This window comes from Panthera onca, chromosome D3, assembly GCF_046562875.1.
Source record: "Panthera onca isolate mPanOnc1 chromosome D3, mPanOnc1 haplotype 2, whole genome shotgun sequence".
In the NCBI taxonomy this organism is placed as follows: Eukaryota; Metazoa; Chordata; class Mammalia; order Carnivora; family Felidae; genus Panthera; species Panthera onca.
In genome coordinates this window covers 19,844,196-19,869,284 of record NC_138350.1, presented here as the reverse complement: position 1 = coordinate 19,869,284, position 25,089 = coordinate 19,844,196, and the positions used below count along the sequence as shown (strand labels likewise).

Sequence of the window (25,089 nt, the reverse complement as noted above, 5' to 3'; positions counted from 1 at the left end):
GGCAACCCCCCCCCCCCCCCCCCCCGTACTATTGAGACACATGTCTTAGGTAAAGAGGGACACCAGTTGATAGCTCTCTTCCTGATATAAGTGGGCAGTTTGGGGGAAGGTATAGAACTTTTCCTAAATATGCTGAGTTTTATTTGCTTTTAACTTGAAATAATGTTCATGCCAAAATGACCCATCTTGGGGCAAAACTCATGTTGGGGCAGCCTATTCCTGGCCAGTTTCCTCCCTCCTCTGAAACTTCCCTGAGATTGCACATGTTAAAGGTTGGGCTGGTAGATTGCTCAGTTTCTTGAACCTTCCCCGACAACAGGCCAGTTTAGTTAAACTCATTTCAGGAGGGGGTGATGTGAGTGCGTTCTCCAAGTAAGGCCTGTGCTTCAAGAAATCAGGTATTAGGAGGCACTTCTATGGAAACAAACAAAAATGATGGTTAAAGATTGGATCAAATTATAAAGCAGTTCCTGAGTTTAAATTATGATATTGCTAAAGGATAATGAATGTACGAGTGCAAGTGTGTGTAATGTGATGGTGGGGGGGGAGAGCAAATGTGGAAACATGTTAATTGGGCAATCTGGTCAAGGGAATGTGAGAGCTCTTTATATTCTGGCAATTTTTCTGTTAAATGACATTATTTCAAATGCATCATTTAATACAAATTGTAAAATGGACAAAAACAAACAAACACAACTTTTGTTCAATGAACCAAAGTCCTGATAAGCATAGGAAATATTTTGGCAAAACACAGTGCTTGTTTTCTAGGCAGATAATGTCAAAAGTGAATAAAATTGTTTGTTTATCATTTTTTGGTAATAGCAGACCAAGAGTTCAAGACCGTTTAGTCCTTTTAAACAAGTGAAAACAGTTTTAATTTTACATCCATGTATTTTGACATTAAAATTCACTTATTCACTTGAATGTTCTGAATTTTAACCAGTACTAACCACATATCAAATTCCATTCCGGATTCCTTTTCCAAAATCCTAGTACAACCTTCTCTTCTACATTTAGATTTTTAAAGTTTGTTCGTTTATTTTCATTTTTTTATTACAAATTTTTTAAGCGTTTATTCATTTTTGAGAGACAGAGTGGGGAAGAGGCAGAGAGCGGGAGGCACAGAATCCAAAGCAGGCTCTAGGCTTTGAGTTGTCAGCACTGAGCCCTAGGTAGGGCTCCAACTCAGGAACTGTGAGGTCATAATCTGAGCCAAAGTTGGACACTTAACCCACTGAGCCAGCCAAGAGCCCCTATTTATTTATTTCTGAGAGGGGGTTGCAGAGAGAGAGAGAGAGAGAGAGAGAGAGAGAGAGAGACAGAATCCCAAGTAGCTCCATGCTCAGTGCAGAGTCCGATTTAGGTCTGGATTCCAGGACTGCGAGATCATGACCTGAGCCAATATCAATATTCACAGTCTCCATTTGGTCAGGACTGCATGTGTCCCTCCCGTTAGAAGCGCCTCCCCCCCCCCCCCCCTTCACAGGGGAAACCTGATCAGTGACAGCACAGCAGGACGTTTCCCTTTCCCAGGAGGGTCATTCTCAGGTTATGGAAACACAGGCATCAGGGAAGCCAGAGGTGGGAAAGGAGAGGTTCACCCAGAGACCAGCAGGGGGCACTGTGACACTGTGTCTGGGGGTTTCTGCAGGACAGGGGCATCCAGCTGGGCAGTCCTCCACTGACAGAAAGCCAGGACTGGGCCCCTTGCCTCCAGTGGGGCCAGGGCAGGTGTGTCCGGTCAGGACCTGGAGGAGTCCCTGGATCTGGGGCCTGTGTGTGGTCCCAGCAGCTGCTGCCTCCAGGCCCACCCAGGGGGAACGCAGTGCATCAGGAAGTCTCCGTGTCCAAGGGCCACAGACCCTGTTTGTGCACATGGAGAAGAGGCAGGGGTGGGTCCCATTTGCATGTGCAGCCCCTCCTCTCTGAGGCCTGTGCATAGGGGATAAGAGAGACCCGGGGCAGACAAGCCCTAGCTCTGGGCCTAAGAAGGGGGTGTGTCACCATGGCCTGGATCCCCGTCCTCCTCGTGCTCCTCTGTCACTGCGCAGGTAGGGACGGGATGCAGGGCACCAGGGTGGGCCCGCAGCCAGAGTCAAATCCCTGTGGCTCAGCTCCCTAATCTCATGTGCCCTGTCCCTTGTCTTCCTTCTGCTGTGTCTGTGTTTACAGGTTCCCTGTCCCAGCCTGTTGTGACTCAGCCAGCCTCCCTCTCTGCATCTCTGGGAGCCACAGCCAGACTCACCTGCACCCTGAGCAGGGACATCAATGTTGGAAGCTATAACATATACTGGTACCAACAGAATCCAGGGAGCCCTCCCCGGTATCTCCTGTACTACTACTCAGACTCCAGTACACAGTTGGGACTTGGGGTCCCCAGCCACTTCTCTGGATCCAAAGATGCCTCAGCCAATGCAGGGCTTCTGCTCATCTCTGCGCTGTAGCCTGAGGACGAGGCTGACTATTACTGTGCTATATATCATGGCAGTGGGAGAAGCTATCGTTACTCACAGTGATTCAGATAAGCAGGAAGTGAGACAAAAACCCCTGCATCTCTTTTATTGTGGAAGCTTCTGTGGAGGCTTGTGTATGGGACACTCCACTGTGGGAACAGCTATCTTTGAGGAGTTAGGAGTGACACAGTGTTATTGCCTGAGACAGCACAGGCATCCTAAGAGTGCACACAGGTGAGGGAACAGAGCACAGTACACATGCCCCAGGGTCTACAATAGGTAGACCCTTTATGATTGTATAAACCCAGTTGGAGGTTTTAGTCACATTCAGTTTGCAGAAATGACTGAGTTTAGATCTCCTAGCTGAAGCCCAGAGGGTATCTGTGTCCTGCTAAAGGGTCAATCAGGGAACATAAAAAAAAGTCTACGGTTTGATTGAACGACCTTCCTCCCCCTGTGACCGGGCAACATAAGGATGGTTTTCCTGGAAAGAAACCTGGTTATGGCTACTCTGCCTTCATTCTCTCTTAGGACCTGTGGCTTCAATACTCATATGCCTAATTGTTGCCCCCTCCCCCCGCCAATTTAATCCACTTTTGAACTTTGTGTCCTCCAGAATGCAACAATTCCATATATGAATGATGGTTCAACAAGGATTCCAGCCCGGGGCACCAGAGGATCCCCTCCTCCTAAATCCCATGGACCAGGCCACCAAGGAATTTCATTCAAATCACCTGTCAGCATGTTAGTATAATACCATGCTCTGGTCTATAACTGCACAGAACCCCAGACGGACAGACAAGTTTATGTATGGACAGCACACCCCCACTGTTCAACACGAGCTGCTACTGAAGATGAGACCTCTGCCCAAATGCCAAGGATTTCATTGTTGATCTATCAAGTGGGAATATAGAGGCCAGTTTTAGGCAACAGGCTTGAGCAATGGTCACCTGAGTATGGTAGAAGGTCCCACAGTGACGAGTGGGCTGTATGCAAACAGGCCCGTTAGACAACTCACCTCAAAATATCTATAAGCTCTAGCTGACTCTTACCCAGACACAGGTACCAAAAAAGGAAAAAAAAAAACCCACTAATTTCACACCTCCTTACCTTCCCCTCTTGACTATAGCCCCCCACCACTGCCTCCTGGGAGACCATCTCTGCTTTGCTGTCCTGCCTGCTGCTCCCTTACAGTGTATTCCCTAAACTTCTATCTCCTTTGCTTTGCTTGGGTGAATTCTTTCACCACCCATGCTGCTGGCCTACACCTGATTGGGTTGCCCAACAATCCAAAAGTTTACTCCTAAATTAGTCTAAGAAAGCAAAAACCTTTGTTGCACAGGTGGTAAGGAGGCTGTAGTGAAAATGGCATTCCCAGTCTCACAGGTAATTATGACACAATGGTGCCACAGGCCCACTAAACTGGGACACTGGGCTGGTGCTCCTGGAATAGACTTTCCAGCACAAACAAACTTGAAGGTTGAGGTGACAGATGTTTCCTAGGGTCTGGAAACTCTCATGACTAACTCCCCCAACAGCAGGCCCATCTGGACCAAGAAAGAGACAGAGGCATAGACGGAGGGAGAAAGTTCTCCAGTCTTTTTGGTTGGCCAAAAAGTTGCACCCCAACAAGTACAATTTCTGGATTGTGGACACCAGGAAGAATATGCTCACTAGTCATAAAACCACGATATTAAGGTCATAGAAGATGAAAAACAAATCCACATTGTTATATTATTATTATCATTACCATTATTATTATTATTATTAGTTTATTCTGGCTAGGCCTTGGTTTCTTGCAGCCACACTAATCCCCAGGAGGGATGTGGCATGGGGTTGGGAACTGAGGGGTGCTTTACAGTATACCTTGTTTTATGGAAGTTTTCCTGAGATTGACAGATTACCTAGTATCAATCTAACTTATTCCACGACCAATTTGTACTAACACATGTGTCTTCTTGAAGTGCTGAGTGCTCTAAATGCTTTGAAGACCTAAGCTCTGGGGAGCTGGGTGGATCAGTTGGTTAAGCATTCCCACGTTGGCTCAGGTGATGATCTCATGGTTCATGGGTTCGACCCCATATCGGGCTCTGTGCTGACAGCTGAGAGCCTGGTGCCTGCTTCCAATTCTGTGTCTCCATCTCTCCTTCTGCCCCTCCCCTGCTCTCTCTCTCTCTCTCTCTCTCTCTCTCCAAATCAATAAATAAACACAGACAGTGTAAAGGTGGGGATGGACAGAAGCCTGAGACAAAGGAGGAGTGACAGGTTGCACATCTAAGAGGGTGTGAAATTTTTCTGCTCAGGAGACTAGAGAGCAGCACGCAGCCATTTTAGCCTGTAGCAAACCCACACTTACCCACCCCAGTGAGCGAAGCAGCACCACCAAAAGAAGAATGGAGCCATTACACAGAACCCTATCCATCTGCAACCTCTGAGCACATCCCCCCCAGAACAACACAAACCCCTTCCATGGGCTGAATCTGGGGACCATATTGTGCTACAAAGTTTCAGTTCTAGGAGAAACTGGATCTAGCTTTATTCAGTTACATTTTGTTTGCTGGTTCACTTGTTCTTTTGTTTGCTCCAGTTTTTGTTGTTTTATTTCTTTTCTTTCTTGGATAAAAAAAGAGCAAAACTTTTTACTCTATTTTATTTTCTTCATTTTGTATAATTTTAATTTTAAAAAATATTGTAAATTTGTAAACTGTTTTTCTTTTCTCTTTTTTCTCTTTTCCATCAACGATGTCTTATCAAGCAGACCAAAACACATCTAGCATCTAGCTTCCTTTATTTGCTTTTTTTGAAAAAAAATTTTAATTTTATTGTTAATTTTAATTCATTATTATTTTTTCTTCCAAAGTGACAAGATGGAGAAATTCACCCCTAAAGAAAGTACAAGGACAAATGATGGGCAAGGATTTAATCAACACAGATAAGTAAGATGTCTAAATTAGAATTTAAAACCATGATTATAAGAATTCTAGCTGAGGTTGAAAAAAACATAGAAGATACCTGAGAATCCTTTATGCAGAGATGAAAGAACTAAAATCTAGTCAGGCCCAAATTGTAAATGCTATAACTGAGATGCAATCTTGAATGGATGCCATGACAGTGAGGATGGATGAAACAGAGCACAATCAGTGTTACGGAAGATAAAATTATGGAAAATAATGATGCTGAAAAAAAGAGAAAAACAAAGGCAAAAGATCACACTACAGAATTTAGAGAACTCAGTGACTTACTAAGAGGAATATGTTCATATCATGGGCGTCCCAGAAAATGAAGAGAGAGAAAAGTGGTAGAACATTCATGTGAGCAAATTATCGCTGAAAAATTCCCTAATCTAGGGGAGGTCACGGACATCAAAATCCACAAGGACAGAGAGCACAAATTAGAAACCACAAATAATGACCAAGGCATATCATAGCTAAATTCACAAAATACACAGAGAAAGAAAGAGTCATGAAAGCAGCATGGGGGAAAAGGTCCTTAACCTATAAGGGAAGACAGATCAAGGTCACAGCAGATCAGCCCACAGAAATTTGGAAGGCCAGAAAGGAGTGTCAGGATATACTCAATGGGCTGAATGAGAAAAATATGTAGCCAAGAATCCTTCCTCCAGCAAGGCTGTCATTCAGAATGTAAGGAGAGAAAAGAGTTAACCAGGGAAACAAAAGCTAAAGAACTTTGTGACTGCTAAACCAACCCTGCAAGAAATTTTTAGGGGGAGACACTGAGTGGAGGAAGAAGAAGAAGAAGAAGGAGAAGGAGAAGAGGAAGGAGAGGAGGGGGAGGAGGAGGAGGAGGAGATTAAGGAGAAGAAGGAGGAGAGGCAGGAGGAGGAGGAGGAGAAGAAGAAGAAGAGGAGCAGGAGGAGGAGGAGGTAGGGGGAGGAGGAGGGGGAGGAGGAGGAGAAGAAGGCCAAAGCAACAAAGAGTAGAAAGGACCAGAGAATATCACCAGAAACACCAACTCTACAGGCAACACAATGGCACTAAATTCATATCTTTCTTTTTTTTTTTTTAACGTTTATTTATTTTTGAGACAGGGAGAGACAGAGCATGAACAGGGGAGGGTCAGAGAGAGGGATACACAGCATATGAAGCAGGCTCCAGGCTCTGAGCTGTCAGCACAAGGCCTGACACGGGGCTAGAACTCACGGACCTCAAGATCATGACCTGAGCCGAAGTCGGAGACTTAACCGACTGAGCCACCCAGACGCCCCTAGAAATTAACATTTTTAATTGTTACTAGAGTGGTAGGTTTTCTTCTAAGCACTTCACTAACCGACTGAGCCACCCAGGCACGCCCCCCCCCTTTTTTTAAGGTCATATCTTTCAATAATCGCTCTGTAAATGCACTAAATGCTCCAATCAAAAGATGTAAGGTATCAGAATTAATAAAAAAAAAACAGTATCCATATATATGCTGCCTACAAGAGACTCATTTTAGAGCTGGCGACACCTGCGAATTGAAAATGAGGGGATGGATGGGTGCTTGGCTGGCTCAAGGGTTGAGTGTCCCACTTTTGGTTCAGGTCATGATTTCATGGTTCATGGGTTTGAGTCAACTTTGTGCTGACAGTGAGGAGGCCACTTTGGATTCTCTGTTTCCCTCTCTCTCTGTCCCTCCTCTCTCTCTCTTTCTCAAAAATAAATAAACATCAAAAAATTAAAGGAAAAGAAAGTGAGAGAATGAAGAACTGCCTATCATGCTAATGGATGTCAAAAGAGAGCCAGAACAGCCATGCTTATATCAGACGTACTAGATTTCAAAACAAAGAATGTAAAGAGATGAAGATTGACATTATATCATAATTAAGGGGTCTATGCATGAAGAAAATCAAACAAGTGTCCATATTTGTGTGTTTGTGTGCCCCCAAATATATAAATGAGTTAATAACAAGCATGATGAAATTCATTGATAGTAATACACCTGTAGTAGGGGACTTTCACAACCACTTACAGCAATGGACAGATCATCTAGGCAGAAAATCAATAAGGAAAAATGGATATGAATGACACACTAGTCCAGATGAACTTAACAGATATATTCAGAACATTTCACCCTAAAGCAGAAAAATGCACATTCTTCTCAAGTGTACAGGGAACATTCCCAGAATAGATCACAAACTAGGTCACAAATCAGCTCTCAACAAGTATAAGAAGGTTGAGATCATACCATGCGTATTTTCGTACCACAATGCTATGAAACTTGAAGTCAACCACAAGAACAAAACGGGAAAGATCGCAAATACCTGGAGGTCAAAAATCAATCCATGTAATGTCTTGTATTAAAAGACTAAAGACAAAAAAAAAATCCATTATTTTATCAATCAATACAGAAAAGCCATTTCACCCCATTCAAAATCGATTCATGATAATAAAAGACAATGAATGAGTGACAGTTAGTAAAAATGACAAAAATTATCAGAGAACAAAAAATAGAGGAGCACATCCTCAGCTTGATAAAGGAACTATAAAAGGCCTTCAGCTAATATACATGGAGGGGAAGCGCTGAAAGATCCCCCCCCACCCCAGGGACAGAACCATAAAGCAAGAAAAAAATGAAAAGCATACAGACAACAAAGAAGACATAAACATCCCTCTTTTCAGGTGAAAGGATGATCTAAAGGAAAACTACAAAAGAAGATACAAATATGTATGTAAATATATAAAGTCAAAGAGTAATAAACAATTTCAGGAAGGTCATACAATACAAGATCAATATATACAGATCATTTAGATGTGTATATACAGCAATGGACATGTAAATCTGGGTTATATTACCACATAAAACCACTCAATAATGAAATATTTAGATGCATATTTAACAACACATGTACAGGCCATGGAGGCTGAAAAGTGGACAATGCTGATAAATCAAATTCAAACTAAAAGAATGGAGAGACATGACCTATTGGTGGTATGGAAGGCTCATAGTGCAGATGTCATTCTTCCTGGGATGCCTGGGTGGCTCAGTCAGTTAAGCGAACTGGTCTTGTCTTTGGCTTAGGTCATGATCTCACAGTTCGTGAGTTTAAGCTTCACATCAGCATTTGTGCTGACAGTGGGGAGCCTGCTTGGAATTCTTTCTCTCTCTCTCCCTCTCTTTCTGCCCCTCTCCCACTCTCACTCTTTCAAAATAAATAAATTTCTAAAATATGTTATTCTCAAATTGTATAAAATGTTAATCCACTGCTATCATAACAAGACAGATTGATATGGATGGAAAGGTAGACACATTTGTCAATGTAATCCAATAAAGACCAGAAAAACAGACTGACAAAAGTGTGGAAGAGTATTTTTGATAAACTTTCAGAAGCTTTTCAAAGGAGGAAAGAAGGCCTTTTGGACAAATGGCCATAGAAAATTTGGATATCCATAGAGAGAAATGAAACTCAACTAAAATTCTTACCTTCTGAAAAATTTTAAAATGGATCCTAGACATAACTGTGCAACATAAAGTTGTAAACTTTGAGAAAACATGGAGGAGAAAATCGTTAGGATCTAGGATTTGAACCAGAATGTTGAGACAAATCACCATCAGCACAACCCATAAAGTAAAAAAAACCTGATAAATTGGACTTCATCAAAGATAAACTCATGGTTTTTCCTTTACTTAGTAAATCAGTAAGACAATGAAATGAGCTGCAACATCGCAGAATAAAATAAAGCTGAATTTATGGGAGTGTATTTGGAATCCATTGCTTCAATGCACATGTGTTATTAACACTCCAAATGTAGGTATATTCAACATTGCATACCAAGGGAGGGATGTGATTTTTGCAGTACCTTCTCTAGGGTGCCCACAGATTCACTTGGAGTTGTGGTAAATGCTTGCATCTTCCATCAACCAGGACTCCCTCTGAGAGTGAAAACCACTACGGTAATCATGGGCAATGCAACGGGATGACACTATCTGTGGATCAGATCACTGATGTGTGAATACACAGGGATCCTGTGAGCTGCAAAAATCAGCAGGATGCATAGGGATTTGGGCCATGGCCAGGTGAATGCCCCATGACCAGCAGGGTGCACTGTGGGACTGCACTGTGGTCCTTGCACAGCTGCTTGAGGAGCGTTCACTCAGGCAGCCCTCCCTGGTACAACCTATCCTATCACACCCACTGAGATAAGCAGCAGGACTCCAGGGTACCCAGCCTGTTGACTGGATCCAAAGATGCCTTGTCCAAGGCAGGGCTTCTGCTCCTCTCTGGGCCGCAGCCTGAGGACGAGGCTGTTACTGTGCTACAGCTGATGGCAGTGGGAGCGGCTTTCATTGCTCACAGCGTCTCAGCGAGCAAGCGAGAGAAAATACCTGTGCACAAAGATCATGATTCCGAGCATCTTTTCAGTATGAAACACCTGGAGACACATGCACATGGGATTCTTCTGCTGAAAGATCTTTCCTTGAACAGGGAAAATAGAAACGCTCATGTTTGAATGTAATGTGACAGAAAATTGGGCATCCCGGGAAGACACTGACAGTTGACGTAACAGAGCCCAACCGCATGTTCCCACGGGATCTGGAGAAGATGCGCAGGAATAAATACTGTGTCTGCACCTGAACGTGCTGCCCAGCAATCATTCGTCCACACATCAGTGTCACCATGTGATTCCTTAAAGTAGGACCTTTTGTCACTGCTGATGTACCCACAGATGATATATTGACAATAACCCTAGTCATAGTCAAAGTACCCTCTGTCTGAACCAGCTATTGTGAATCTGGACCAGATCCTACAGACTCTCCCTGCCAACACCCCCAAACCCTCCCTCCTCTTTTCCCATCTGTTCCTGGGTCCCTCAGACCTTCAGTCTCTCCCTTGGCTCTTCATGTCTGACCTCCATCTCCACGTTAGGATTTCAGAGGAAACTAGAAGTGATCTTGCTGTAGTTTCCTATCTCCAGGGTCCATCCCTCGGGAGGAAAATGGACAGAACATACAGCTGCATGTAGTCCCCTCACATTCCCTTCTGGTTCTTGGACAACTGGGGAGTCCCCTGCCCCTCTGTCAACCCCTTTGGATCAGACCCCCAAGCAGCTTCATCTCCATCCCTGCCCCATTACACAGGAGTGTCTGTGTTTGGAAGAAGCAAACCTCTCCCAGACTGTGCTGACCCACATCTATACCCTGAGAAGTGACACCATATATAGACACTGGCAGAAGGCAAAGAGCCATCCCTGGTTTCTGCTGAGATTCAAATCAGAGTCAGGTGCACTTCAGGGATCTTGGGCCTCCTATCATTTTCCGGATCCGAAGATGCTTTGACCAGTTCAGGTTTTCTGATATCTCTGGACTCCAGCATGAGGAGAAGCTGACTATTACTGTCTCATATGCCAGGATAGTGCTAATGCTTATGTAGAGCGTCAGTCCCATTGGGAAGTGAGACAAAATCTCCCTTCACCCTCTGCGTCTGGTGATGTTACCCTTCAGGTGGCTCAGGGGGTGACTTCTGTGCTCAGATCTTCAACAGACCCTCCGTTGTCCCAGAGACAGATGATGTGACACTGTCATATCCTTTCCTTCAGTTATATTTTTACACTGACGACCCATTCTCACCGTGTTCATGTTTTCAAAGGCAAACTTTGTTGCTGAGAGATAAAAAAAATATTCAGTGGAGATGTCCGAGAACAAAAGGTGTTGATTCCCAATCAGCTCTAGGGCTCAGTCGCAGATGGTTTGGGTCTGATTGGTTCAATTCTGGCCTTCTGGTTACAAAAACAGAATGAGGAGATAAATGGTAGTCTATATAGAGGCAATAAACCATCAATATATAAAAATAAAAGCAGTTCCACTTATAGTGATATAATTATGTAATTCTTAAGGATATATTTTGGGAAAATTGGAAGTCTTGTATATGGAAAACTACAAAGCATTGTAAGAGAAATTAGAGAAAACTGGGATGAATGAATAGATATTCCTTGCTTGTGGATCAATATGCTGAATTGAGTTAAGGTAAGAATTCTTTCTTTTCTTTTAAGTTTGTTTGTTTTTGAGAGAGAGAGAGAGAGAGAGAGAGAGAGAGAGAAAGAAAGAGGGAAAGAGAGAGAGAAACCCAAGCAGACTTTGCACTGTCAGCACGGAACCCTCTGATGGGCTCGGTGCCATGAACCGTGAGACCACAACGTGTGCAGAAATCATGAATAGTACGCTGTGCCACCCTGATGCCCCAGAAATCATTCTTTCTAAAATTGTCATTCAGTAGCTGGTGTCAATAGCACCCTAGCACAAAACAGACAAAAAATGGAATACCTCACGCAAATAACAAGAAAACTATTTCAAAGAAAATATTAAAAAATAGTGTTCACTTATATATATGTATCACAAGAAATACAACGATGAAATGGGGTGTATTGTGGGGATGCAAGGCTAGTTTTATATTAAACAATCAGTCAATGTAATCTCCAATATTAAGAGGACAAATAAGAAAAATCCTGGGGCACCAGGTTGGCACAGTTAAGCATAGGACACTTGATTTCAGCTCAGGTAATGATCTCAGGGTTCCTGAGGTCAAGCGCTCCATGGGGCTCCATGCTGACAACGTGGAATCTACTTGAGATCTTTTCTCTCCTCTTCTCTCTCCCCATCCCCAGCTCAAGCTATCATTCTCTCTCTAAATAAATAAATGAATACACTGAATTTTAAAAATTACTTACAAAATCAAAAACCCTGGTCTTATCAATCAATACAGAAAAAGCATTTCACACAATGCAAAACCTATTCATGACAAAGAATGAGAATGAATGAATGAATGAATGAATGAAAAAGACAACATTTCTCAGAGAATGAAAATAGAGGAGCACATCCTCACCTTGATAAAGAAAATGATGAAACACCACAGCTAACACACACTGAGGTAAGCTCTGAATGCTTTCCCCCCAGGGCAGCTACCAAGGTCATCATGTCCAGTCTCAACACTGCTGTTAGCCATAGGACTGGATGTGCCTGACCAAACCATAAGACAAGTCAAACAAAGAGAGGCGTACAGACTAAGGAGAACAAGACGTTACTGCCCCTATTTTCAGGCCAGAGGATGATATAAGAGAAAAATACAAAGGGAGCTATGAATATGTATGTAAATATTTGAATTCAAAGAGTAATAAGCAATTTCGGGAAGGTGGCAGAACACAAGAACAACGTAGAAAGATGATTTAGTTGCGTCTGTATGAGCAATAAACTTGTGAAAAACAATGTAAGAATAACACTTCAAACCACTCCATGATGAAGTATTTGGGTGAATATTTAACAAAACACGTACAGGTCATGGATGCTGAAATCTCGACAGTGCTGGGAAATGTAATCAAAGTGGATCCCAAACCGTGGAGGGATATGTTGTGTTTAAGGATTAGAAGAGTCAATATAGTAGAGATGACAATTCTTCCCAACTTGTAGAAAAGTGTAATTCAATTCCTATCACAAGAAGACAGAGTGGTATGGATGGAAGATAGACACAGTGGCCAATGTAACAGAACAGAAAACTCAGAACCAAACTCATAAAAGTATGGATAAGAAATACTTATGGATACTTATGGAGTAGAAAACCTTATTGACAAGGTTGCAGAAGCCTTTCAGAGGAGGAAGGATGGCCTTTGAACAAATGTCCACAGAACCACAGGATATCCATCGAGAGAAATGAATCTCACCGAAAACTCTGACTTCATAAAAAAATTCACTGAAAGGATTATTGACATAATTGTAAAGTATACAGTTGTAAACATAAAAATGGAAAAAGTCGTCAGGCTCTAGGGTTTGTATAAACATGTTTAGATAAGACCCCATTAGCACAAGCCATAAAAAACCTGATACATTGGACTTCATCAAAGATAAATTCATTGTTTTCCCTTTCCTTGATAAATCACTTAGCCAATAAATGAGCTGAAAAATCGCAGATTAAAACAAAACCCAATTTATTGGACACTCGTTGGCATCCATCGCTACAATGCATAGGAGCTGAAAAACATTCCCAAGGTTTACAGATGCTACCTCGCACACCAGTGCAGGGATATGATGTCTGCAGCATCTTCTGCCAGATGTCAACTTACCACTAATGGGAGGTAATGTTTGCGTCTCACAGAGACCAGGACTCCTTCTGAGAGTGCAAAACACTGCAGTCATCACAGGCGGTACTATTGGATCACGTTGGCCATGATTCAGCTCAAGGATGTGTGAACAAAAGGAGCTGAGGAAGCCAGCTGGGCTCTCAGGGCTGTTGGACACAGTGAGGTATGTGCCTGTCAGCCAAGAGGGGATGCTGTGGGAGTACCCTGTGGTGTCTTCACAACTGTGCAGAGCCTGGGCCTGGGGACTGGGCTCTGGGCTCCCTGATGGGAAGTCAGCATGTGTGTCCCTTCTGGTGTGGCAAGGTCCCTTGAGCAGGAACCTGTGCATTGTGCATGCAGGTGCTTCCTCCCAGGGTTCTCCCCAGTGGTGAAGCCAACCTCCATCGTCCCCAGGGTGTGTCCTTCAGCTGGGCTGAAGCACCAGGGCTCAGGGAGTGTCTGGGCAGTCACTAGATGGACTTCATTTCCATGGACAGCTCCTCCTGTGGCAGAGGGTGGAGGAGAAAAGGAGGCCTGGGGCAGCCCAGCCCAGTGTGGGTACCAGGGTCTGTGTCACCATGGCTTGGCCTCTTCTCATCCTCATACTCCTGTCTCACTGCACAGGTAGGGACTGGCCTCAGGGACACAGGTGGGCCTCAAAGGATGCTTCCCATGCTCAGCATTTTGGGACATTTTCCCCGCATTTCTGGTTCCATCACTGACGAGTGTCTGTGTTTGCAGGTTCCCTGTCCCAGCCTGTGCTGACCCAGCCGCCCTCCCTGTCTGCCATCTCTGGGAACAACAGCCAGACTCACCTGCACCCTGAACAGCGGGTTCAGTGTTGGAGGCTACTACATAAATTGGTCCAGCAGAAGCCAGGGAGCCCTCCCCAGTATTTCCTGTACTACTACTCAAACTCAGATAAGCACCAGGGCCCTGGGGTCCCCAGCTGCTTCTCTGGGTCCAAAGATGTCTCGGCCAATGCAGGGCTTCTGCTCATCTCTGGGCTGCAGCCTGAGGACGAGGCTGACTATTACTGTGCTATAGCACATGGCAGTGGAAGCAGCTTTGGTTACTCACAGTGTCTCAGATAATGAGGAAGTGAGACCAAAACCCCTGGGTCCACAGACCTTGTCTCCAAGCCTCTTTTTTTGAGAAGCTTCTGTGGAGGCTCCTGTAGGGGAGAGTCCTCTATGGTGAGACCTGTCCTTGAGGAGGCTGAAATGACACAGAAGAAATTTAATAGTGAACATATGGGAATCAACAGAGACCTAGAAAGTCAAAAGACACGCAGACAAAATGAGATCTATGTTTTTCTGAATTACATAGACGAGGTAGGGGTCTAGTATTCAATGCAAAGAAATGCACATCACAGAGAAGAAGAAGACTAGAGTAGATGTTGGGAAAACAATGTGTGCAGGGCCCCTGGGAAATGATGGGACACAGAGGACTGTGACCAAACAGGGCTTGCTGGCTGCCCCTCCTCCCCCCCCCCCACGGTCTCCCCCACCATGTCCATATCCTAGTGCAGTTGTCTGTGGTGCCAGCTGGCTTCTGTGTGTCCCTGTCTCTCCGCTCCTCCCCTGCTCGCACTCTGTGTCCATCTCTCTCTCTCTCAAAAATATATAAACATTAAAAAAATTTTTTTTTAGATTTCAAAACTCACTTACAAAGCTATAGTCAAGATGAATGTGGTACCGGCCTAAGGATAGACAGAGGGATAAATTAAACTTATCTCAGAGGCCAGAAAGAAATCATTCATCTATGGTGAATTGATTTTCAAAAGAGTTCTCAAAGAATGTAGTGTGAAAAAAAGTTCTCTCCTACCAATGGTCCTGGACCAACTAGATATCCACACACAAAAAAACAAAAGAATGAAGTTAGACCCTTACCACATACTATAAACAAAAATGGATGTAAAATGGATCAAAGATATAAATTTTAGAGCTAAAACCATAAAGATCTTAGAGGAAAACAAGAAGGAAATCCCCATGATTTTTGGGTTTCGCAAGAGATTCTTCACATAGGATATCATAAGAAACAGCAAAAAAAGGGGGGGAGATCATCAATTGAGCCTCTCAAAAGTTACTATATTTGAACACCCAAATATACTATCAAGAAAGAAAATGCAACCCTAAGTACAACCCCATCTCCCAGAGACCACTTAAGGAGATAAGAAATGTCTGGGACAGCCTAGCTCCAGCCATGGGTTCTCAGTAGGACTGTGACCACCATGGTGTAATCTCTTCTCCTTGTGTTCTCTTGTTACCACACAGGTAAGGACGGTCCTCAGTGATCCAAAGCAGCCTCTGAGCCTATGTCCACAACTTTGGATCAGCTTCCAAGCAGCTTCACCTCCATCCCTGCCCCATCACCCATGAGTGTCTGTGTTTGCAAATTCTTTCTGCCAGCCCATGCTGGCTCAGACACCCTCCTTGTCCGCATCTCTGAAGAATCTAATAGACTCATTTTCACCCTGAGAAGTGGCATCATTGTTGTTTTAAGAAATATGCATAATGGTGCCAGTAGAAGCCATGGAACCCTCCGTGATATCTCCTGCGATTCAAGGCAGGGTCAAATACCACACCAGAGATCCCAGTGCCCTGTCGTTTTCTGGATCCAAAGATGTTTTGACCAATGCATATGTTCTGACGTCTCTGGAATCTCGTGTGCAAGGAAGTGACTCTGTGTCATATATGCCAAGATAGTACCAATGCTTACACAGTGCTTTAGATCCATGGGGAAGTGAGAGAAAATCTCCCTCCACTCTCTAGACCTGGTGGCATCCCCTGTCAAGAGGTTCCAGGAGTGACTTTTGTTGTCAGATCTTCCAAAAGATTATCGTTGTCTGGAAATAAGATGATCTGAGAGTGCCATATCCCTTCCTTCAGTTATATCTTCAAGGTGATCCTTACTCACCCTGTGTTCATATTTTTGAAGGCAAACTAGCTTGTTCAGAGTTACAAATGACTCAGTGGAGGAGAGCCTGGCTGTTTCAGTGGTTAGAGCATGCAACTCTTGACCTTGGGTTCGTGAGTTCAAGCCCCACTTTAGGTACAGAGGTTACTTCAAAATAAACTGTTGAGGGTCACCTGGGTGGCTCAGTTGGTTGAGTGTCCAACTCTTTGATTTCAGCTCAGGTCATGATCCCAGGGTGTTGGGATCGAGTCCTGTGTCAGACTCCACACTCACTTTCTCCCTTTTCCTGACATAGAGCTCTTGCTGAGCTCCTGAATTCCCTGGTGCTGGGCAGTGCCTTCCCAATGAGCAGATCTGAACAGATCCCTTAACAAGGAAGATAGACAAAATGACTATTACACATGCAAAGTGATTTCCAACTTCATATGTCATTGTGGTATTACAAATTGAACAAGGACGTACCAGAGGCCTCCCATGACCATGGCTAAAGTTCAATACAGTGCCAGCACCAATACTACCGAGGATGTGGGGCAGCAGGAACTCTCATTCACTGCTGGTGGGAGTGCAAAAAGCCCCATCACTGGGAAGATTCCTTGGCAGTGTCTTCCACGGCAAACAAAGCCTTAACGATATAATGCAAAAAGAACAGTCCTACGGATTACTCTAAATGATGTTCTTGTGTGCAAACTAGAATATGCACCTAAGTGTTTGTTGCTGTCTTATTTATGATTGCCAAGACTCGAAAGTGACCAACACATCCTTTAAAATGGGTAAACAATAGCTAATATGTCTACACATGCAGTAGGACGCAGGAGAAAGACGTGAGTTATCAGGCCACAAAACACATGGGGGAAACTTCCATGCATATGTGTTAGTGTCAGAATCCACCGTGAAGAGTCTGCAACAGTGAGTAGGGGGGATGAGAGGCAGAGACCCAGGCCCCAGCTCCAGGCCTTGGGTCACTGTGCGTCCCGTGACCACCAGAGGGCGCTGGTGCTCCCCCAGTTCCTTAGCTGGAAGGTCCCCACAGTGTCTAGCAGGTGCTCCTAATGATTTGCACAGATGGGATTGCAAGTGTCCCAGAGCACGGAGGTGAGGTCACGAGATGGCCTTGCAGCGGTCCCTGATGGATGCCCAGCCCTGCTCTGTCCCCACACCTGTAGCACCCTCATCAGGGTTTGCCTTGTCTTGTCTCCCCTGCTCTGGAGGGACCCGGCATGCCCATGCTACGTGTCCTCCTGTGTGAGTGTGTGTCCCCTAGGTGAGCTCCTGTCCACATCTGGCACCCAGAGCCAGCATGCATCATCTGAGCTGTACCATTGGGACAGATGGTTTCTATTCCCTCTTCCATGTGTCTTGTCCTCAGCTCCATAGTGGTTCATGGGTTCTCCTGGGTCAAGACTGCATGTTTCCTTCTCACAGACCCCCCATGCATGGACGATACCTGATGGTACAGCAGGACCTTTCTCTTTCCCTGGAGGGTCACTCTCAGGTCGTGGAAACACAGGCACCAGGGAAGCCTGCACTGGGAAAGGAGAGGTTCACCCAGACACCAGCAGGGGACACGGTGACAAGGTCTGCGGCTTTCTGCAGGATGGGGGCTCCCTGCTGAGTAGCCCTCCAGGACAGAAAGCCCCAGGGCTGGACCCCTTGTTTCCAGTGGGGACAGGGCAGGTGTGTCCTCTCTGTTCCTGGAGGAGTCCCTGAACCTGGGCCTGTGTGTAGTCCCAACAGCTGCTTCTTCCAGGCCCACCCAGGGGAAAACTAGTACATCACATAGCCTTCCTGTCAATGGGCTGCAGATCTCTAAGTGCACAGGAGGGAGAAACAGAGGTGGGTCCCATTTGCATAAGCAGCCCCTCCTTGTGTGCTCTGCGGACCAGGATAAGACAGGCCCAGGGCAGCTCAGCCCCAGCTCTGTGGTCTAGGAAGGGGCTGTGTCACCATGGCCTGGACCCATGCTCTCCTCGTGCTCCTCTGCCACTGCACAGGTAGGGACAGGACCCAGTGCCCCAGGGTAGGCCTGAAGCCAGGGTCAAATCACTTGGGCTCACCTCCCTAATCCCATGTGCGCTGTTCCTTCTCTTCCCTCTGCTGTGTCTGTGTTTGCAGGTTCTCTGTCCCAGCCTGTCGTGACTCAGCCAGCCTCCCTCTCTGCATCTCTGGGAGCAACAGCCAGACTCACCTGCATCCTCGGCAGGGACGTGAGTGTTGGTAGTAAAAGCATATACTGGTACCAACAGAAGCCAGGGAGCCCTCCTCGGTATTTCCTGTACTACTACTCAGACTCCAGCAATGAGCTGGGACCCGGGGTCCCCAATCGAGTGTCTGGGTCCAAAGATGCCTCGGCCAATGCAGGGCTTCTGCTCATCTCTGGGCTGCAGCCTGAGGACGAGGCTGACTATTACTGTGCTATAGCACATGGCAGTGGAAGCAGCTTTGGTTACTCACAGTGTCTCAGATAATGAGGAAGTGAGACCAAAACCCCTGGGTCCACAGACCTTGTCTCCAAGCCTCTTTTTTTGAGAAGCTTCTGTGGAGGCTCCTGTAGGGGAGAGTCCTCTATGGTGAGACCTGTCCTTGAGGAGGCTGAAATGACACAGAAGAAATTTAATAGTGAACATATGGGAATCAACAGAGACCTAGAAAGTCAAAAGACACGCAGACAAAATGAGATCTATGTTTTTCTGAATTACATAGACGAGGTAGGGGTCTAGTATTCAATGCAAAGAAATGCACATCACAGAGAAGAAGAAGACTAGAGTAGATGTTGGGAAAACAATGTGTGCAGGGCCCCTGGGAAATGATGGGACACAGAGGACTGTGACCAAACAGGGCTTGCTGGCTGCCCCTCCTCCCCCCCCCCCCCACGGTCTCCCCCACCATGTCCATATCCTAGTGCAGTTGTCTGTGGTGCCAGCTGGCTTCCCAGAGCAGGTGCTCGCACTGAGTTTTTTAGTCAGTTGAAGAGACATGAAGAGCTTTTCCTGTGTGTGTGGACCTTGACTGCTTTTTAACTCAAAATAATCTTCATCCCAGGGAGCCTGGGTGGCTCAGTCATTAAGTGTCCTTTTCTGTTCGGGTCATGGTCTCCCGGTTCGTGGGATTGAGCCCTGCATGGGGCTTTGTGCTGACAGCTCGGAGCCTGGAAGCTGCTTCAGATTCTGTGTCTCCCTCTGTCTCTGCCCCTCCCCCACCGATGCTCTGTTGCTCTCTGTCTCAAAAGTAAATAAACACACGAAAATTTTTAAATAAATAAAAAAAACTTTATGCCGAGTGGCTCATCGAGGGGAGGCCCGCCCTTGTGTCCTGCAGTTCCAGTAAGAATTTGCTATGGCCGAGGTCAAACGTTGCTGTCTGCGTGCTTCTCTTGGATTTTGATGGTTCCCTGTCTCACCCGTGGGTCTTTCATCTATTTTGAGTTCATTTTTGATTATGGTGTAAGAATGTGGTACAGTCGTTCTTCTGCACGTTGCTGTCCAGTTTACTCCACACCATTTGTTGAAGACACTGTCTTCTTCCCATTGGATATTCTTTCCTGCTTTGTCCAGCATGAGCTAGTGTATAGTGTCCTGGACTTGACACTTTCCAGGTTCCTCTGTCTCCCCAGGAGTCATTGTCAACCTGTGCTCACCCAGCCTTCATCAGCGTCACAATCGAGGAAACAGAATCCCCATGAGCAGGAAACCCAGTGACAGCGAGTGTCACTGGAGTCCCATCAGGAGGGCAGGACTTGCTTTGAACACCTGCTCTCCTGGGATGAGGCTGACGCTCAGGGATCCCTGGGTGAGTCTCTGTCCCCATGGGCGGCTGAGCCCCCAACGATGTCTGGATTCCAGGTAGCGCCTGAAGCTGATCAGTGCACTGATTCTGGGACAGCAGCCTCAGTGCTGCTCCCTTGGAGCTCAAAACCCACAGGGACACGAGGCACACTCTGCATCCTCTCAGGGCTGGACTGTCACCCCCAGACACTCCAGTGACACCTCCAGCCAGGATAGGCCTCTGCTGAAACGTCTGTCTCAACTCAGGGCTACAGGGCCTGTGACCTCAGAGACACAGTGCCCCTTATCTCCACCTCAGCTGGCATTTATATGGGATCTTTGAAAGAATTTTCTGGGTCAAATTGGTCTTAGCTAGTGGCAATTCATTCCTCTAATCAGTGGCGGCTGACTGAGCAATTTTTCTATCCTGAACACGGTGAACACAAGACACAGTGACTATTGCTTTACCCACCCTGAGAGGAGTCTGACCCCTTATCGTTCCATGCAGCAAACTTTGTGTTTGTTCATTCCACCAGAGAGATCAGTGTGAAGTTCACTGGAACAGGCTCCTCATGATGTTTCCCCGAGAACCATGTTGGGCTTTCCTACTTTACCTGTTAGACCAGACCTAATACGCAAAATCTTTATTAAAATAATAATAAGAATAGTAATAACAATAATGAATCAAGTGATTTAAGCAAGGTATTGGCCCCTATTCAACCAAGAACTAAATGTCACATATTTTCCATTATGTTTTCACGCATTTGGCAACCACTATTTTAAATCATATTCTGTCTGCAATAAACATGGGTCCGGGGAAACACACTCGCAGTTGAACCTGTACCTTCCCATTGAAACTGTCACTGAGTTTAAATCATTCTTTTGGAGCTGAGTTTTTGGAAAAAATGACACACATTCATTTTAAGGTAACTGTTGTCTAATAGGTGATTAACACATGAAGTCTGCAAACAGGTCCCTGTCAGAACACCTGCAGCTGTCACTCCTTCCCTCCTAGAGCTCCCTGCAGGTTTGCCCTTTGTGCTCTGAGGTCAATGCCACACACAGCCTCACTTGGCAGGGCTCTTGCAGAGTTGGGTCTATGTGTTTACAGAACAGATAATAGGAGGGAATCTGTGCCCACAGCGTGAGGAGGACTGTTTTCTAAGCTGGTGGAAATAGTGACAGATGACCGAGGCTTTTAGGGCTTAACCTTTCTAGGAACAGACACGAGTGCTTCTACACAACCCGGAAAGGAGTGCTCCCCAACTCCTCAGGGCTGTGTGAACACGAGTGGAAGGGGAGTTCCAGAAACCAGGGAGGAATCCCATAAGAGGAACGGCCAGCCTCCTGGACAGAAGGGAACACCTGTCCATGGAGACCTGTCACTGTTCTGAACTTGATCATGATCTCAAAGGAGTGTGTCCCAGAGATACCAGCTCAGTCTTGACCCATGAACGAGCAAGGGAGCAGTGGGGAGGCTGGAGCTGTCTCTCTGATGGGCTCTGGTCACCATGTCACACAATGGCGTGTCTGTGACTGGACACTAGGGGTCACTCAGGGCCTGGTTCTGAGGGGTCATGGTTATTGAGACTTGGGATCTGCCACCTGGCACTGCCTTTGCCTTCTGCTCAGGGCTCCCATCTGGGACCTCCCCACCCCCTGGCCCCACACAGCCCCTGCCCTGCCCACGCCTGACCTCCTCAGGATGAGGGACCAACTGGGGCCAGTGAAGGGTCAGAGAGTTGAGGGTCTCATGCATGGATGGGTCCTCCCTCTCTCAGAGGACAAAGAGGGGAAGGAGGGGTTAGGGAAGGTCTGCTCAGCTGTGGGGTCACAGAGGGCAGGAGCAATCATGAGGAACGGGCCTCTACCATGGCCTGGGTCTCTCTCTTCCTCATCGTACTTGCTCACTGCACAGGTGACTGGATGCAGAGACAGGGGAAGGGGCCCTGCTTCCTCCTCTTGTCTCTAGACCCCAGCCTCATCCTCTCTGTCTCTTCTTCTTCCAGGGTCCTTGGCCCAGTCTGTGCTGACTCAACCATCTTCGGTGTCTGGGTCCCTGGGCCAGACGCTCACCATTTTCTGCACTGGAAGCCCAGCCACCATTGGGGCCGGTTATTGTGTGTTTTGGTACCAACAGCTCCCAAGGATGACCCCTAAAACCATCATCTATGAGAACACTCATCTTTTGGGGGTCCCAGACCAGTTCTCTGGCTCTGGGTCTGGCAATTCTGGCTCATTGACCATCACTGGGCTCCAGGCGGAAGACGAGGCTGATTATTACAACTCAGCGTGGGACAAGAATCTCACTGCTTACACAGTGCTCAGTGCTTTGGGGAAGTGCGACAAAAATCTGCTGTTTCCCCAGCATCAGGGCTCCTCTCGCAGCCTCCTCTCTTTGGCCAAGTCAGCTGCTTCCTTCGTTTGGTGTAAACTGTGGTGTGAGAACCATTTCAAGGAACTTTGGTTAGCAAATGATCCATATTCTATTAACTTCAGGCCCCCAAGCCTATCTTTGGCAGGAACACATTGTAGGAGATTCTCCTACTGAGGAGAAATTCCTGGGTGTCAGGGGCCAGCTGTCCTGGGGACAGGTCTGTGATAGGTCAGGACCAAGCCAGGAACAAAGAGTCCAGGTGTGTCTGAGTGTTGATACAGTGCTGCCCAGATAATGTGCATCCATAGCACTTCCTGAACACCTAGTGTATGCCACAAATGACTCTAGGGATGTGGGACCCATGTGGACGTGACAGGAAGGGTCCCCATGTTCAGGGAGTTGACGGTGTCTAGGACAAGAGAGAGGACACAGAACCTAAACGTGTTGTAAAGGAAGGTTGTGTCCCAGGATCTTGAGGAGGAGTGAGGTCTTTGGGGTTAGAGCTGGAGCACTGTAGAGTTTGACAGTGAACCCCAGATCTGATGCCCCGTAATGACATCCCAGTTGTGCACAGATAAGGAAGGAGCAGGAGGGGAGCAGGAAGGTGTGACTTGGCAGGGGCTGTGGACTGAGCCATAGTCAGGTTTGGGGCTCTGGATGAGAGGTGGAGGGTTGGGGAAGGTCAGGGGCCTCAGGACGGGAAGGAATCAGGGGCTGAGGATGGGGAAGGGAAGGAGAGGAAGAACATGAAGACTGCCTGTGTGTGAGTTGCTGTGAAGGTACATCAACTTTCTCTGAAGTTACAGCAAGTTGTTCGGATTTACTTTGCATGACACCTGGCAAAGGGCAGTGTTAGTCCAGCTCATTTGATGGGAGAAAAATCAAAATGTTAGGTTTGAGACCTATAGCCAGACATTGTAGGAAGCTATGGAAATCAGGTTCTAGTCCAGGTTTTAATGAACAGGATTAGAATCAAGTATGTACCCATGTGTTTATTGAAAAAAATTATTTCCTCTACAACCACCCTTGTTTTTATTCCTTACAGCCTAATGGACATTCATTTGTTTGCAAAATAAGTGTGATTTCAAAAAGAACTTGGTGTGATGATTATTTACCTAACTACAGCAAAATAGCTGTTGACCATATAGACTCTTTAAAACTTGCTTTGCTGGGACTTTTATAAGAAACCTCTAGAGTGAACATTTAGCAGCCCCTGCAGGCCAAAAGTCCAGCCAAACTGGTGCCAAAAACCTGCCATCAGACTTAGCCTGCAACACCTATAGAAGTGGGCAATTTCTCTGTGCTCAGGGTCCCAGCAATCCCAAGTTTCCTGCAACTTCCAGAAAATGTCCTGCTTGACGCACTGGAAGAGTTGCTGGGAACTCTGTAAGCAGGTGGCAGGCTGATACTTCCAAGAAGCTGCATTGGAACCATAAAGTTAATGTTAGGTATGTAAAGCTGTCTGGTGATGTGGAGTATTTGCATCTGCATATCCCTTTCAAATATGACATTCTAGTCAATATCTTGGTAATACAACCAATGTTTCCAATTGTAGTCTGTTACAAGAAAAATGGAATCTTATCAAACTTGTGCTAATAAATGTATCGCCATAAAAATATGAGAGAGTCACTGACACTTTATGAGTTCTGGAAGGATCAGGTAGGGAGAAAACTAAATGGCTTCATTGGTTGACACAGGTAGATTTCATCATGTCATTATACGTAAGTGTGCTTAAAAGAAGTTCCTTGAATCTGAAGGAAAGAAACTGTTTTTAAAAGGCAGCAATGTTTTAAAGAAAATGTCACGAAAATTTTATTTATCCTTCTCTGTACATTCAGTGCCATGGTATTAAGTTTTGTGCCATTTGAATCCAGTTTTCCTATTAGTTCTTGGAATTTACACCTCGGTGTTACTATCCTAATGGTATCAAAACCCGAAGTTTGTCAAAAGTCCTCTCCATGAATATCCTTGATGATGAAACACATTGCAGGAGCATGGGAGTAACATGGTCACTGTGCATGAGAAGCTGTAAAAGTGGTCATGGCCAAAGATGTGAGTAGAGTTCATTACGATGCAATTGACAAGAAAATGTGTTTATTCCTCTGACACCCAAACAAACACATTTTAAAGGCAAGTAGAGAAAGTTACCTAGTTATAAGCAACATGTAGGACTTCTGAAATATTATAAACAATTTGTTTTCAATGAATGACATTTCTGATAAACATAGGAAGTATTTTGGTAAAACAGAGTGCTTGTATTCTAGGCAGATAAGGTTAAAAGTGAATAAACCTTTTGTTTCCATTTTTAATAAGAGCAGACCAATAGTTCAAGAGAATTTTGACCTTTTAACCCAGAGAAAACACAATTTTGATTTTTCATCCATGTATTTTGATATGAAACATCATTTCTTTACTGAATATTTTTAAAATTTAATCAGTACTGACCACACTTAAAATTCCTTTCCAGGTTTCTTTTCCAAAATCCTACTACAGCTTTCTCTTATACATTTAGATCTCGATCTAAGGATTCTTTGAAT

The 25,089-nt window shown here is 45.5% G+C and overlaps 1 gene segment (V, D, J or C); it reads left to right on the top strand.

Annotated features, from left to right (window-relative positions):
* The first annotated feature begins 1,937 nt into the window (after positions 1–1,937).
* Positions 1,938–14,604, top strand: LOC132676663 (putative non-functional immunoglobulin lambda variable 5-48). The segment is given in 3 exon segments: positions 1,938–2,051; positions 2,173–2,352; positions 14,417–14,604. Coding segments are annotated over 3 exon segments (399 nt in total).
* The last annotated feature ends 10,485 nt before the right edge of the window (positions 14,605–25,089 follow it).